This window comes from Urtica dioica, chromosome 12 (assembly GCF_054948205.1).
Source record: "Urtica dioica subsp. dioica isolate 48M chromosome 12, U.dioica_male_clone48M_v1_H2, whole genome shotgun sequence".
NCBI lineage: Eukaryota > Viridiplantae > Streptophyta > Magnoliopsida > Rosales > Urticaceae > Urtica > Urtica dioica.
Genome location: NC_142767.1, coordinates 8951575 through 8966074, shown reverse-complemented (window position 1 = coordinate 8966074; position 14500 = coordinate 8951575). Strand labels below are relative to the sequence as shown.

General features: G+C 35.4%; 2 protein-coding genes across 2 annotated transcripts; one reads left to right on the top strand and one right to left on the bottom strand.

Annotated features, from left to right (window-relative positions):
* The first annotated feature begins 2113 nt into the window (after nt 1-2113).
* Nucleotides 2114-10054, top strand: LOC149378958 (zinc finger protein BRUTUS-like). The gene is made up of 15 exons (XM_089602328.1): nt 2114-2153; nt 2266-2658; nt 2736-2927; nt 5812-6006; nt 6115-6362; nt 6443-6665; nt 6764-6932; nt 7017-7763; nt 7864-8011; nt 8108-8308; nt 8384-8521; nt 8861-9095; nt 9181-9240; nt 9326-9484; nt 9587-10054. The coding sequence occupies exons 2-15, from the start codon at nt 2443-2445 to the stop codon at nt 9809-9811; spliced, it is 3156 nt and encodes a 1051-aa protein (XP_089458454.1). The 5' UTR covers nt 2114-2153; nt 2266-2442; the 3' UTR covers nt 9812-10054.
* Nucleotides 10055-10372: 318 nt separating this feature from the next.
* LOC149378957 (transcriptional regulator ATRX) lies at nt 10373-14479 on the bottom strand. Its single transcript, XM_089603512.1, has 5 exons — nt 14109-14479; nt 13414-13534; nt 12909-13324; nt 12401-12704; nt 10373-11478 (listed from the first exon to the last, which is right to left on the bottom strand). Exons 1-5 carry the CDS (start codon nt 14141-14143, stop codon nt 10588-10590), a joined length of 1767 nt encoding a protein of 588 aa, XP_089459638.1. The 5' UTR covers nt 14144-14479; the 3' UTR covers nt 10373-10587.
* Nucleotides 14480-14500: the final 21 nt, after the last annotated feature.

Sequence of the window (14500 nt, the reverse complement as noted above, 5' to 3'; positions counted from 1 at the left end):
TATATACACACACATATATATATATATATATATATACAGGGCCGGCCCAAACTCACCGGGGGCCCTAGGCGAATCAATATTTTAGGACCCTAAAATATTAATAAAAAATTAAATTTTCAGGGTAAAAAATGTAATTTTTTTAAAAAATGGGCTAAAAGTGTAAATTTTTAGGGTAAAAAATGTAAATTTTCTTAAAAATAGACAAAAAGTGTAAATTTTTGGGGCCCATCCACATATGGGGCCCTAGGCCTGGGCCTAGCTCGCCTTAGCCCAGGGCCGGCTATATGTTCATGGTGCCGAATAGATCTCACAGGGATTTGCAGAGTGAATATCTCCGTTAAACCTCTCATGGCTCAAAAAATGTTTATCTATGTCTTGAGTACTTAGGGAAGGCGGCGGCTTGAGGGTTTTATATATATATATATATATATATTGGTTTTCTGTTAAGAGGTGTTTTTGTGAAGGTTGATAAATAGAAGATTTATTTAATGCAAAGCGAAATTGTATTATGGGTGTTTTTATTATGATCTAATGTAGCTGATTGTAGCTTAGCTTAGCTTAGTGAGGTATTGTTAGTTTGTTATTTCAGTTGTAACTATTTTTAGTTTCTTACTTATTTCGGTTTTGTAAATAAACGAAGTTGCAAATTTGTATTTGGTTGATGAGAAAATCTCCATTTCCAATCCTCTCTCATCTAACAATTCTCTCAACATCGTGAATCCTCACTTGATCGTCAATGGACCTTGAAAGTAGAGATACTTAATTATTGATCATCTATATCCTAGATACATACTAGTGAGCTGTATAGTGCGCCGGCTACTTGTGATCTATATGATTCTACTGATTTATTTAATATTTTTGCCATTAAAATGATCACTGTAAATAAAATAATTTATTTAATATGTTTGGATAAGGTTTGCGGAAACAAATAACCGCAAGCATCACTCTAATGAATAATATATTTACATAATATATTTCACAAAATTAGAGACCATATTTAGGTGGTCCTAAGATCAATCCTCGGACTCAAATCTCTAATGAAAACCAATAAATCTACATTAGTTAACTATTAGCTTGGATTATACGCATGTAGAACCAATAAAAAGGGGAGTAGAGAGATATTAGTTTGTATCCATTTTCATCAGTATAATTATTATTCAGTATCACCTATGTGGCGGGTGATTTGACCGGTACCATGTATTGTTTAAAGACTCAATTATATAAGTCGCATGATGCAAACAAAATAACTTAAGAATTAAACAAGATTATATAAGTCACGTGTCATTATATTTAAGGGTTGGTAGGGCAGTTGGTTTAGATGAATTTGGTTCTTCTTTTTTAACAAGTGTCACAAAGAATAAGAAAACAGTGACATCCTTGATACATTGAACCAAAATATGAAATAAAAGACGGCATGTGCTACCGTATATGTGTCTGTGTAACATATATATATATATATATATATATATATATATACATGTATAATACAACTAATTTTTTTTTGTCCGTGACTACGATTAAAATAACTCGTTAATGTCGTTCATGTTTCATTATATAAAAACTATTAAACAATGTGCCATTGACTTCTATTTATGACTTAACGACACTTGGCTTTATACGGAAACAAAATAATAGGTAAACCTAAATTAGCATAGAGATTAGATATCAGAGAATGGTTTATCGTAATATACATTTTATTATTAGGTAAGTAGTAAAATGTGTTTTGGTCTCAAGATTTAGTATCCTGCTATACCCGGAACGTACTGATAATAATAAGACAAAGATGACTCAGACCTTACAAGTAACGCATCAAATACATGCACTGTCCCTACAAATATATATTTTTTTATTATCTCAACCTAAACTTTATGCTGTTCTAAAGACTTAATAATGAGAGTTTAAATTCCAATTCGCCTAGTTTGTTTGATAAAAAAAAAAATCAAAAGAAATTGAAACCCTAGAAGCTATATATATATTGTCAAGGGTCATGCATAAAAAGACACACCGAGATTACTCGAAATATCATGATAAATATATAAAGATTTAGCAAATATATACACACAAAGTCTTTAGACAATTTAATACTAGAAAAATTAATTTTGCAAAATCTGCGCCGGCTAGTATGGCCGCAAGAACCATGCAACTATATACACGTAGGAAAATGAATTTGTTATATAAATATGCCCTCATTCGTTTCCCCATAATGTTGTCATTTTTCGCTGACTAATGTTTTCTTATATCGTTTATTTATTATGTGAAAAATAGCATGAAACACCCCAAGATGGAACCGCCACCAGACATTATCAGAGACATTGACGTACTATATATGTACGATAATAACTCCATGGAGTATACACAATTCATACATACAATAATAACATCTAAACTAACTAGAAAGTTAAAGAAGGAAAAAGAGAAGCAAAAAAAAAAGTCATTTTGAAGATGAATTCAGCTTCTTTTGTGGGTCAACCAAACTCTCCAATCCTGTTTTTCACTATGTTTCACAGATCCCTGAACAATCAAGTCGATGATCTTCATCGATTAGTGATGTCACATTTCAGTGGCGAACAAAATGTAGGCATTGATATTCAATCCACACTTGAGAAGTACAGATTTTTATGGCTGGTTTACGAGCAGCATTTGAATGCCAAAGATGAGGTAATATATTTGATGATTATATGTTTTTGATCTATATCCGTTAGTTTTATTTTCATGTTTGGAAATTATTGGTGCAGGTGATACTTTCAGCTCTGAATGTAAGAAAGAATAACTTAGTAGGCCAAAGAGATTTCAGTGATCAGATATCTGAGACACTAAAGTCTAGTACTACGCGGATTAATGAGATTCGTTGCACAGAAGACTTGTTGTCCTCAACAAAAGCTTTAAAGCAACTGATTACTGAGAACATGGCCAAAGAACAAGTACAGGTAAAACTCTCTCTTTCTATTTCCAAAGACTATGTCGAAAAGTTTGATTGAGAAGTGCTAACAAAAAAACTACCTAACAAGACACGGGAATTGAAGTTGTTATAGAAGTACTCGTTCGAGTATCATAAGCCAGATTGGTTAGCGTGGTCAAACGAAAGTGTCTTCCTACCTATATCATTATCTTATCCTTTAGTCAAGTCAAGTGATTTCATGCAAAAATAATATATAATAAATAAATAATAAAATAAAAATTGAACAAGAGACATTAATATATTCGTGACTAGGATATGCGTGTAATCTTCTTGCTAATTCTTTTAGTTCATCTCCAATAATTCAACTTTCAGTACTCTAAAAAATAATACAAAAAAAAAACAATACATTATCTTCAGGTAATCACTCCATTTTTTAAGAGTATTTTTTTTTAAAAGAAAGTAATCACTCTATTATGTACGCATAACATTGCTTTTCTATTTAGTATATTATTATATTAATGATATAAGTTTTTCAGCTTGTTCTATAATTTATGGCAAAGTCTTTTTATATTTTACGTTGACCTATTTTAAAATCATTCACAAATCGTTATATTCCATAATACAATATAAAATGGAAAAATGATACATTTATACTATGTGTTTAAGTGGAATGTGGAGTTTAACTTTTGATTTTGAAAAATATTGAATTTGTACCATATGTTTAATTAAAATAAAAAAATTATACTTTAATATAGATACGTGTGCCACGAATATTTATTTTATTGACATTTCATTAATAATGACTCTGATATTTATATATGAACCCTATTTTACCGTTTTTCATCCGCGCCTAACCTTATATGTAATTTATCATAAAAAAATTAAAAATTAAAAACAAAGATTCCTAAAATCTAAAATATCGTAGAGAATGTAGACAAAAAAATAATAAAAAAATTACATTCGAAAATCATCAAAATCACTTATTCGAGCGTGGAATCCTGCAATCAAAGTCACAATTTGAGAGGTATGAATATTAGTCTTTTTATTTAGTTCAATTTCAAATTGAAAAATTGGAAAAAAAAATTATTTATTTTAAATAAATTATATAAGGGACTATAAATGAATAAAAGTAAAATAAGGTTTGAAAATGAAGATTTGTAACGCTGTATTTTGGTGTATAATTTCGTCATTTTAATTAAACAGAAGGTACAAACTCGACATTTTTTAAAATAAAAAATTAAACTCAACATTCCATTTAAACACGGTATATATATGCATCATTTACCCGTATAAAATTAATACCAAAATATTATTTGGGGTGTTGGTTTACTTACTCCAATTTAATATCATCCCATAAACACGTGAACACTCTGCTACGTACTAAACAAAAATAGGTACCCATATATATAAGGATTCCATTTTTATGTGGAAATAAAGGCCCGTATCAAAATTTCTGATTATACGTATGGACGATTCCTCAATATCTTGTTCATTCGCAACAAAATAGTTTCTTTTCGCGGCGGTAAAAAAAATATGTTTTTTTAGATATAGATACTGTTTCACCAATCGAGTTATATCTATAGCATAGTTAATAAACACAACCTCTCCCCAACTTTCATCCTCAGGCCGCCACGTGGCGTCGTCAGGTGGCGACACGTGGCGGCCTTTTTTTTTTTTTTTGCCTTTCCGGGCTTTTTTTTTCTTTGACTTTGCCTTTTCGGGTTTTTTTTTAAGTTTTTTTCTATTTTGTAAATTTTGTTTTATTTATATTGTTTTTTTTCTCCCTCTCTCATCAATATATTTTGTTTAATTTTTTTTTATGTATTTTATAATCATAATTACTGATACTATATTATACTATATCAATAACATATATTATTTTGACTCTATGTCAGTTTTATATTTTCTTTATTAAATTCCATTTCTTTTTCTCTTTGATATTTATTTCCATTCACCTTATATGTGTCTCCATATTTCATTGAAAAGCGAACGCAAATCTTATTTACTCATGAAAGTCTAATCAATGTACAAAATAAATTTTTTACATTTTATTATTCGTTCATGATTTTCTAGGGTTTTTTCTTAATTATACTATATCTTTTTTTTTTTGAGTTTTTTTTTCAATCTATTTTGTAATTTTTTTTATGTATATTGTTTATTTTTTCCCTCTCTCATCAATATATTTTTTATAATTTTTTAATGTATTTTTTTAATCATAATTACTGATACTATATTATATTATATCAATAACATACATTATTTTGAGTGTATGTTAGTTTTATATTTCCTTTATCAAATTATCTTTCTTTTTCTCTTTGATATTTATTTCCCTTCACCTTATATGTGTCTCCATATTTCATTGGAAAACGAACGCAAGTCTTATTTACCCATGAAAGTCTAATTAATGTACAAAATAAATTTTTTACATTTTATTATTCGTTTATGATTTTTAAGGGTTTTTTCTTAATTGTCGATTTCTTTGTTGCCCATTGTTTACGAATGTTACTAACACAAATTAACATCTACAAATTTTACTTGTTATTATCATTTATAATATGCCAAAATCATTCGCGCGTAGCGCGATGCTAAAACTAATATATATATATATATATATATATATATATATATATATATATATATGAAAGGACAATCAACAAACAACTATACCAAGTTCTGCTTCTATGAACATAATAATAAATAGAATTGGACACACAGATAACCAAAATTTGTTAACATGTATGTGAAAAATAAGATTTCTACCATAACAAATTAATCAATGATATTGATATATCTCATTAATAAATTGTAAATCCAACCAGATCATTTTCCACAAGTGTACTCATTGTTGTGGATGGTTTTTTTTTCCAACCGAAGATGAAAATACTAGAACTTTATTTTTATGATATTGACAGGTCATTCCTATATTTTTGGGTAACTTTTCGATCGAAGATCAAGCGTCTATGGTCTGGCAATACCTCTGCGAAATGCCGGCTTACTTACTGGTTAAGGTACTATCATCCATGTCATCCTCTCTTTCGGCTCACGAATATCAGGACCTCCTTGACTGCTTGAGCAAGATTGTCCCCAAAGAAAAGATCCTTCAACAGGTCTACTACATATATATATATATCTTTTTCTTAATATCATTGACAACATTGATCATGAACATATCATTGTGTGCTAATCAAAAGAGGATTCTTTGTTTATATCTTCAGGTCATTTTCAAGTGGATTGAAAGGAAAGAGTCCCATGAATCTGATGATAACAAACCAACGACTAGTCCGATAGAGAATATTGGATTGCACCCGATAGACGATACATTGCTGTGGCACAAGGCCACAAAGGAAGAGCTGAACGAGACATTTGAGAAGATCAAGCAAATGTATCGATCCGGTGATTTTCAGAGCCAACAAGAGTTCGATGAGAGATTGAAGTTCATTAGAGAAATCTGTCTCTTTCAAAGGTATTTCATTCTCTTGTGAACTTTTTGTCGGTTTTCCTTTCTTTGTTCGCAAGCAATAATTAATTTTCTTCTTGTTGAAGTATTGCAAGAGACAAAGTGACATTCCCTTCTGTTTTCGGAGAAGCATCATCTTCGTTCAATCAACACGCTGAGCTACAAAGAAAATTCAACGAGTTTCAGGAATTGATCCAAAATTCGAAAGAAGAGTCCTATTCGTCAGCTGAGTTTTACTCTAAGCTCTGCTCTTCTGTCGAACAATTAGTGGGAACTATTGGCAGACACTTGTACATTGAAGAATCCCAGGTAATAATTTCTTGTTAGTGGTGATTGAAGAATACTTATCATATTTTATTGATGCGATTATCGAAATTCTGATAAATTAAACGGTTTCAAATTTGTAGGTCCTTCCACTCGCTCGAGAGAAGTTCAGCATCAAAAGACAACAAGCTCTTTTGCATCAAAGCTTATCCACGATGCCATTGAGATTGATTCAGCGAGTCTTGCCGTGGCTTTCACGAACACTGAGCGACGAAGAAGCTAAAACATTTCTCAATAATCTGCAATCAGCAGGTTCTGCACTATTTTTTTCAGCCCTACTTTTCTGTAATATCGATGAATTCTTACCTGGTTTTGTCTTTCATTCTTATCATTCAGGTCCACCATCGGATTCTGGTCTGGTGAAAATCTTCTGCAGCTGGGCATGCAATATCGAATGTCGTGTCATCAACAATGGAGGCTTAGTGAACTACGGTATAGAACAGCCAATCGATATCATGTTCAAAGTGCACAAAGCCATACGCCGAGACTTGGAACATCTGAGCTCTGAGTCCAAGAGGATCAGAGAAGGAGACGAGGCTTTTCTACATCAGTTCATCGGCAAGTTTTGCTTGCTTTGGGGTCTGTACAAGTCTCACAGCAACTCAGAGGATAACATAATACAACCTGCACTCGAATCCAGAGTAGACTTTTCGTACACTCTGGATCACGAGAGAGTCGAGAGACTTTTCGAAGAGATCTTCAGGCTTCTCTCCGATCTCTCCAGACTTCATCAACAAGAATTCGATGCCGGAATATATGGCGAGCTATCGAACAAGCTTGAAGTGATGTGTGATTCGATGAGGGTTTCGATAGATCAGCACAGCCTGAGGGAAGAGATCGATCTCTGGCCATTGCTGAGGACTGAGTTTTCGGTGGAAGAGCAAGAGAAGATGATCGGCTATGTTTTAGGGACCACCTCCGCGGAAATTCTTCGGGTGCTCTTGCCGTGGCTGAGCTCTTCGCTTGACCAAGACGAGCAGAGAAAGATGATGGAGATTTTCAAGAGGGTGACGAAGAACACTATGTTTGAAGAGTGGCTCGAGGATTGCTCGAAAGAAAATCTATTGGCTGTTTCTAGGAAAGGTACGAACAAATAACTTACAGAACTCTTTTACTTTTCTTTTCTTTTTCTTTTCCTTTTTTTAATGAGTGTGTGCCACTCTTGAAGCCTCTGTCTGAACAGTCTTCGAGTCAGGTTCAGTTCAAGAAAATGTGGTTCAGTGGGATCGGATTCTCAGGCCTCGTAAGAATGACCAGAAAAAAGACGTTCGTCCTAGTTTAACTTCTAATCCGACGAGAAATAAAAAGCTTCTGCAGAAATATATGGCGAAGTAACATTTATCTTGGCTTTTTGATAAAAAAAATTTCTTTTCTTCTTGTCTCACAAGTAAACCCCTAATGTGGTTTTTCTTTTGATTCGTTTTTAGCCGTTGGATGGCTTCTCAGAAGCGACTACCTCGGACGCGCCAGAGCCTGGTCGGACGATCGGCATCGTTTCGAGATCACAAGGAGAGAGTGTTTGGGTGTGAACATTACAAGAGAAACTGCAAGCTTCGAGCTGATTGCTGCGGCGAGTTTTTCCCTTGCAGACTCTGCCATGATAGCATCAGTGACCATTCTATGGACAGGTAAATATATATATATATAGTCACCTTTGTAAATCGAATTCTCGATTTGATCGATATCAGAGTCTGGATTTACAGGAAATCCACGTCGGAGATGATGTGCATGCAATGCCTTGAGATTCAGCCGATCGGGCCGACTTGCAATACACCTTCGTGCAATGGACTTCCAATGGCAAAGTACCACTGCAATATGTGCAAGCTTTTTGATGATAAGAGGTATAATTAAATGCTTGAAAAAAAAAAAAAAAGGAATTTTTTTTTTATATAGAAATATCTTTATATTGTGTCTCTTCAAATTTTAGAAACTGTTCTCTATAGAAAAATCTCCAAAGGAAATATAAAAATTTGTTTTTAAGAATTTTCTCCATTCAAGTTTCTATCTATTTACCAATACAGACAGAATAATCCCACAAACTGAAAAAAGCTTCTGAGCGGTATGGGAGTGTTTGGTTTAAGATGACTCGAGGCATCTTGATTACTTGAGAAACAAGTAAACGATATTATAGCATATTTTTCTATATAATCGAGTTCTCTCCTAATTTTGGCGTTGAGCAGGAAAATTTACCATTGCCCGTATTGCAACATATGCCGAGTCGGGTCGGGGCTCGGAGTTGACTATTTCCATTGCATGTCTTGCAATTGTTGCGTGTCCATAAAGCTGTTGGACCACACGTGCAAGCCAAAGTGCCTGGAAACCAGCTGCCCCGTCTGCGATGAGTTCTTGTTCACGTCGGTCAAACCGGTCAAAGCTCTCCCATGTGGCAGCTTTATTCACTCCACTTGCTTTCAGGTCACAAACACTCTTTGCCTGTACTCATTTCCTTTTCAAGCCTCACAAACAATAACTTAGGTATTTTGTAATCATGTTTTAACAGAAGGTTGAGTCACATCCCTGCAAATGCTTAATCTGCACCCAAACTTCAGGGGACACAATGGTATTTTGTTACATGGAATTTAGGAAATTTTTTAATTTTTCTTCCTTATAACTGAAACTGATTCTGTAAAACTATAATTCCGAAGGCTTTAGCAAAATCATCATCTGTGGTGGTTGAACTTGGTGATCATTGGAAAATGAAGCCATACAATCACATTGAGAATGGGAGACGAACCGAAGCTCATTCGTGGCCCGGTGATCACATCTCTGAGAAAACAGCTGCCTTTGAGCTCGGAAGCTTTTGGGTACGCCATTTTTACCTCTTCTGACCCTTTCACAACACAAAACACATGTATAACAAGTATTTCTCAAAATTATTGTGTTTTGTAAAAATAAAAAATGTGCAGGAGGAGAGTGTGTACCGTTTTCTGGTACGGCTGCGAAGCTCGAGTTTCAACAACCGAAGATCTCGAAGGATGATCATCGGGAAGGAAGGAAGCAGAAGAGCAGAGCGTATATTCTTGTGTTGCTTTGCGTTGTTCTCTTTGGTGGTGTTTTGTGTGATGAGCAGCGTCGCGGTTTTGCTTTGCCTCAAGCTCGTGGGACGGGACAGCTACGGATTCCCTTGGTAGGGACTTCCTTTCTTTTGTAATGACTTTTCGATGATATTCGGTTGGATTCTGAATAACTATGGAATAACATCCCCGGACTGGTTGGTGTCAGATGATCGTTTGCAAGTTCCTCGGGCTTGAAGGATCATGAGAATTTCAAGTGATGTAATTTGTTTTTCTTTTCTTTTTATCATTGCCTAAAGTTCGATAAGAAACAAAGAATAATTTTCGAACCACAACCTGCAGGAATAAATTATGATAATTCGGTACAATGACTTTAACTGTATGATGGTTCACATGTTTTATCCACTCTGGAGCTCAATAAATTCTTTTAAGCCATATAAAAAAGACAAAAAAGAAACACACACAAAATAATCATCTATTACCTTTTATCGAATATTAACTAGACCTTCCTCTTGCTGCACTCAAACTATAATACATATCCTGACTGCGAAAAATAAAAACAGAAAGATAAAACCTAAAGGTAATTTTTTAACAGAAAATTTTCTCAGACCGAATGAGGCCCACTTGATTCGACAGACATTGCTGCATTTCTGTTTAATAATAATGACGCACTAGACATCAAATTGTGCATTTAAATATATTCAGATCCTAAACATGGTATTCAGTCAGCGATACAATTACAATCTCAACTATGACAAGAGACAAAAACAATATGGCAGTACTATTATTAGTATACACTCCGTGTACAAAAGTTTCCCTCCAATATTTTTAGTATACAGATCTCTCTGATTCTAACACCAAATCTACAACAGAGCCACCAAGTGGTATAAACACTACCTGTACATATTATTATTATTATTATTGGGCATTCCATTATCACTGTAGAACCGCATTCGATCTTCTTCCGGGACCCGAAACGGGGCGGCACCATTGCTCGGGAATGATCTCGAAAATCCGCCGTCTGATGGGTAAGGATATGAGGGTTGTGGCCTATAGTTGGACTGTCCGGTCCGAATCTCGAGGTACGGATCGAAGCGCGAAGTCAACAAAGAGGAAGCACTTGGCTGTGATCGCGTCTCGGCGAAGTTGGGCCGAGCATCGGCTTCTTTGGCGGCAAAGTCGGTCGGTAGCCTGAAAAGGCCGGCGCACCCGACAGGCATCTCCGTTCTGAAGGCTGCAACGATGGAGGTTGTGGCTAAGACTCCGTGGGGCGGTCTGGTCATTTTCATGTTCAGCTGCGATTTCGCCTTTTTCAGAGCGTCCAACACGCTCTCTAGACTGTTGTCGGGATTGTGAGGCACCAAAGCGTAGAGGTCGTTTTGGCTTCCTCTCTGGGAACTGCTTCCGGTTTCGGACGAAGGGAGTTCGAAAGAATGGGTGCTCGATGGGTGGTTGAAATGTGGGCTGTGACTCGAGGTCTGTGGAGGTCTCGGCTTGTGGGTTTCCGGGCTCTCTACTGCTTTCTTTTGCTTTGCTGTTGGAAGATCGGAAGCGATAGGGTTGAGGCCTTTGCTAGTCTGGTCCGTTGAGTCACCGATACTGACTTGCAGAGTTGGTACGAAACCGTTCGATTGTGGCTTTGGAGGTTCCGTGAACACATTTACTTGATCGGCTTTTGCTTCTTCAGTGTGTGGGATGTCAGTCGCGATGTTAGATGGGATTTGAGCCTTGAATTCTTCTTGTTCTTCAGTTACATCTGACTGTATCTCAGGGTCGTATGAATCCTGCGTGATTGATAGATAACCCCAATCAATTATTCATCTATAAGGGCGTTGAGAAATCTTATTACGAATAAAATAAGTCTAAAGCACATAGATATTAAATTCTAGTATGCGAGAAGTAAGATGAGAATCATGTTGCCGATGAGATTCTAATGAGAGATCTTGAAAGGTAAAATACAGGTAAGACTTTGGGAAGAGTAATAATTTTAAATTCGCCCGCTCTTCGAAGCTTTTCTAAACAGAAAGCAAATTAGAGGAAACTTAGAGCCTTCTGGATTTGGCCAAGATGGCGGTTTATTGGATCAAAACTTCATGTTTGGATTATTTAGCATTCAACTTGCAGAACAAACTAAAAACTTGTACTAGATGAATAAGGTCAAGTAAACTCTTAAATTAAAGTCACAAAACCATATTTCCAAAAGAGAAACAAGTGATATATATAGCTGAAAGAGGTGTGTGAATATGTAATGAACTAGTCGTTGGTCACAGTGGAAGAAGGTTCAATCAACCATATATTACTATTGCCAGAAGGAATCAATTACAGAGAAGCCATGGGAGGTATAAAGAGAGACCCCCCTCCTCTCTTACAATCAATTCCAACAAATGCAAGATAGAATTCTCTCTTCAACCTCCGACGTAACAACTTTTTGCTGACAAAACAATTCTAAAAAGCACATAAATCCTAGCATTTTATTTTATTAATCACAATATGAGAGATTAAGAAGAGATATATGTTTATAAAGAGGCTCTTGAGCTAGATCATCCTAGAGTGCTACAATGAACTAAATTTGTTGGCACAATGCTACCATGGAATATATATGTATATACACACACACACAAACATTATTAGTCAAAATAAAAACTCGCCAATTTTGCAGTCCTAAAACACCAATATACAAAAGGAAAAGGTCATGATAAAGCGTACCGGTGTAGTATTACTATTTTCTCTAAACTTCTCTTCCCATTTTCTTTGAGCCTCTTCCATCTCTTCGTATCGGTCAATAAGCTGTTCCTGATCTTTCAGTGCCTCTTTTATGTCTTTCAGTGGCACGTCGCCATTAACATCAAGGCGATTAGTTATGTTTATTTCATTCCCTACACTTCCTGAACCTTCTCTTACAGTCTCAGCAGTAGAATCCGAATGATTGGTATTGCCATTTGGCTGGCTAGAACCTCCATTTTCTTTAGAACCAAGTTTGGCTTGCTCTGTTTTGCGCTCAACCACCATTCTGTAATCATAAAACAACTCAGTTGAAAATGTTAAGAGAACACCGAGTGGAAAATAATTTACCACACTCAAATAACCCATTACTTCTTCAAAGTTTTCAATTAGCAGATTTCTATTCGAATTATGGCACTAATAATTGTAAGCATGCATATCGTAATGAATTGCAAATCTTGGTAGAGTCAAACATAGATGAGAGCGAACTAACCTTGCTTCTCTTCGTCGGATCTGGCGGCATGATTTACCAAGGTGTTGTTTTGGAGATGATGAACCAATCGATGAAACACGGTGCTTCTTTGTAAATTGATTCCTATCCGTTTCACGTGACCGTTCAAAATCACAACGGCCTTTCCAAGACAGGCTTCTATGACCAACTGGAGAACAATCATGATCGGAGCTCGAATCGATTAGTCTTTTGGAGACAATAGACCCGTTACCCTCCGTGGATTCTCCGTAACCCTCAGTGGATTCTCGGTTGGTTTCGTGATCAGACTCTGAATCAACAGCTTCATGTGTGTCACCCATTCCCCGGCTCTCCAAAATCGACAGAACATCTGCTGTGGCTTTCTCGGCCATTTTTCTCTGAAGAGAAATTATTCTAAGTTGTTCCTCGAGGTCCTCTACCTGATTTTTATTTCCCGGAAGAAACAGAAAAGCGAAATGAAAACCACAAGAATCTTTAAAATAAATAAATAAATAAAAAGTCAACATACCCTTTGCTCGAGTTCATTGGCTCGTTGCCTAGCACTTTTTGAGACAGATCTTTCTGCGAGCAGTCGCACTCGGAGGTATTCAATGGTCCTTGCAGAAGAATCATCATTGGCCTTACTAGAACTGATGTTGGACAATAAGCAGTGAGTACCAACTTCGTATTTTATTCAACTTAAAGCATAGGCAAAGCACAAAATTTCAAATATTTTGAGCTGAATTCCGATGCCATAGTACAACATAAATTTCACTCTCTTAAACACTTTACCCTTATAATATACATTTCCTAAGAACTTCACATACAATTACGCGTCTCTAAGAAAAACAGCTACTTTAAGAGGAACTAAAAAGTACAACCTTTGAAGGAAATTATGGGGTATACTGATTTTGCCAATGTATTAACTTAATCAAAACAATCTTGCACCGAAAAGGAAAATCCTGATTCTCATGCTATAAGTTGTGACAAAGTAAAAAGTGAGAAAAAAAAAATTGTTTTCCCTTGATTTCCAATAGACTGATAATTCCTGAGCTAACGGAAACATCGAGACCTCAAATCACTAGATAGTTATAGCTCAAAAGTGATACTTAATCTAAACTTCCAGAGAGGAGATCATGAAATATAAACACTTCAAAACAATATCAATATAAAATAAATTAAAAAATATAAAAAAAAAATGGAAGATATACAGATCAGTCTTACCTCTGATCTAGCTTTCCCTGATGAGAATCAGCCATTGCACGAGAGAGATATAGAAAGCGACAAAAAACCAAGACGGCACAACTTTATGTATTTATGCAAGGGGCAAAAAAGAATTAAAAGTTGAGCTGACTAAGAATCTCAGTGGACTTTCAAGCACGGAACGCGAAATTGAAAAGAAATCCACTTATGTTGAAACTTCAACTCGAGAAATGGTCTAATCTATAGAAGAAGCGAGGATTTGTGCTTGGTCACTAGAACCCTAAAGATGCGACCATTTCTTGTTTGCCTTTTTCGACACTGTAGAGAAGAGTAGTGGAAATTAGATGAGCACGAAAGAGAGAACGAATGGGTCTGAGTGCGACTCTGAAGAGAGGAAAGTTCTTGTCCATACG

Bases quoted from the DNA above. Each gene is read 5' to 3' on its own strand.
- LOC149378958 (XM_089602328.1), top strand. From the start codon at position 2,443: ATGAATTCAGCTTCTTTTGTGGGTCAACCAAACTCTCCAATCCTGTTT. The intron at 7,764-7,863 runs GTACGAACAAAT...CTGTCTGAACAG, and splicing joins ATTGGCTGTTTCTAGGAAAG to TCTTCGAGTCAGGTTCAGTT. The intron at 8,012-8,107 runs GTAACATTTATC...ATTCGTTTTTAG, and splicing joins CTGCAGAAATATATGGCGAA to CCGTTGGATGGCTTCTCAGA.
- LOC149378957 (XM_089603512.1), bottom strand. From the start codon at position 14,143: ATGGCTGATTCTCATCAGGGAAAGCTAGATCAGAG. The intron at 13,325-13,413 runs GTATGTTGACTT...AATAAAAATCAG, and splicing joins CCAATGAACTCGAGCAAAGG to GTAGAGGACCTCGAGGAACA. The intron at 12,705-12,908 runs GTTAGTTCGCTC...TTATGATTACAG, and splicing joins ATCCGACGAAGAGAAGCAAG to AATGGTGGTTGAGCGCAAAA.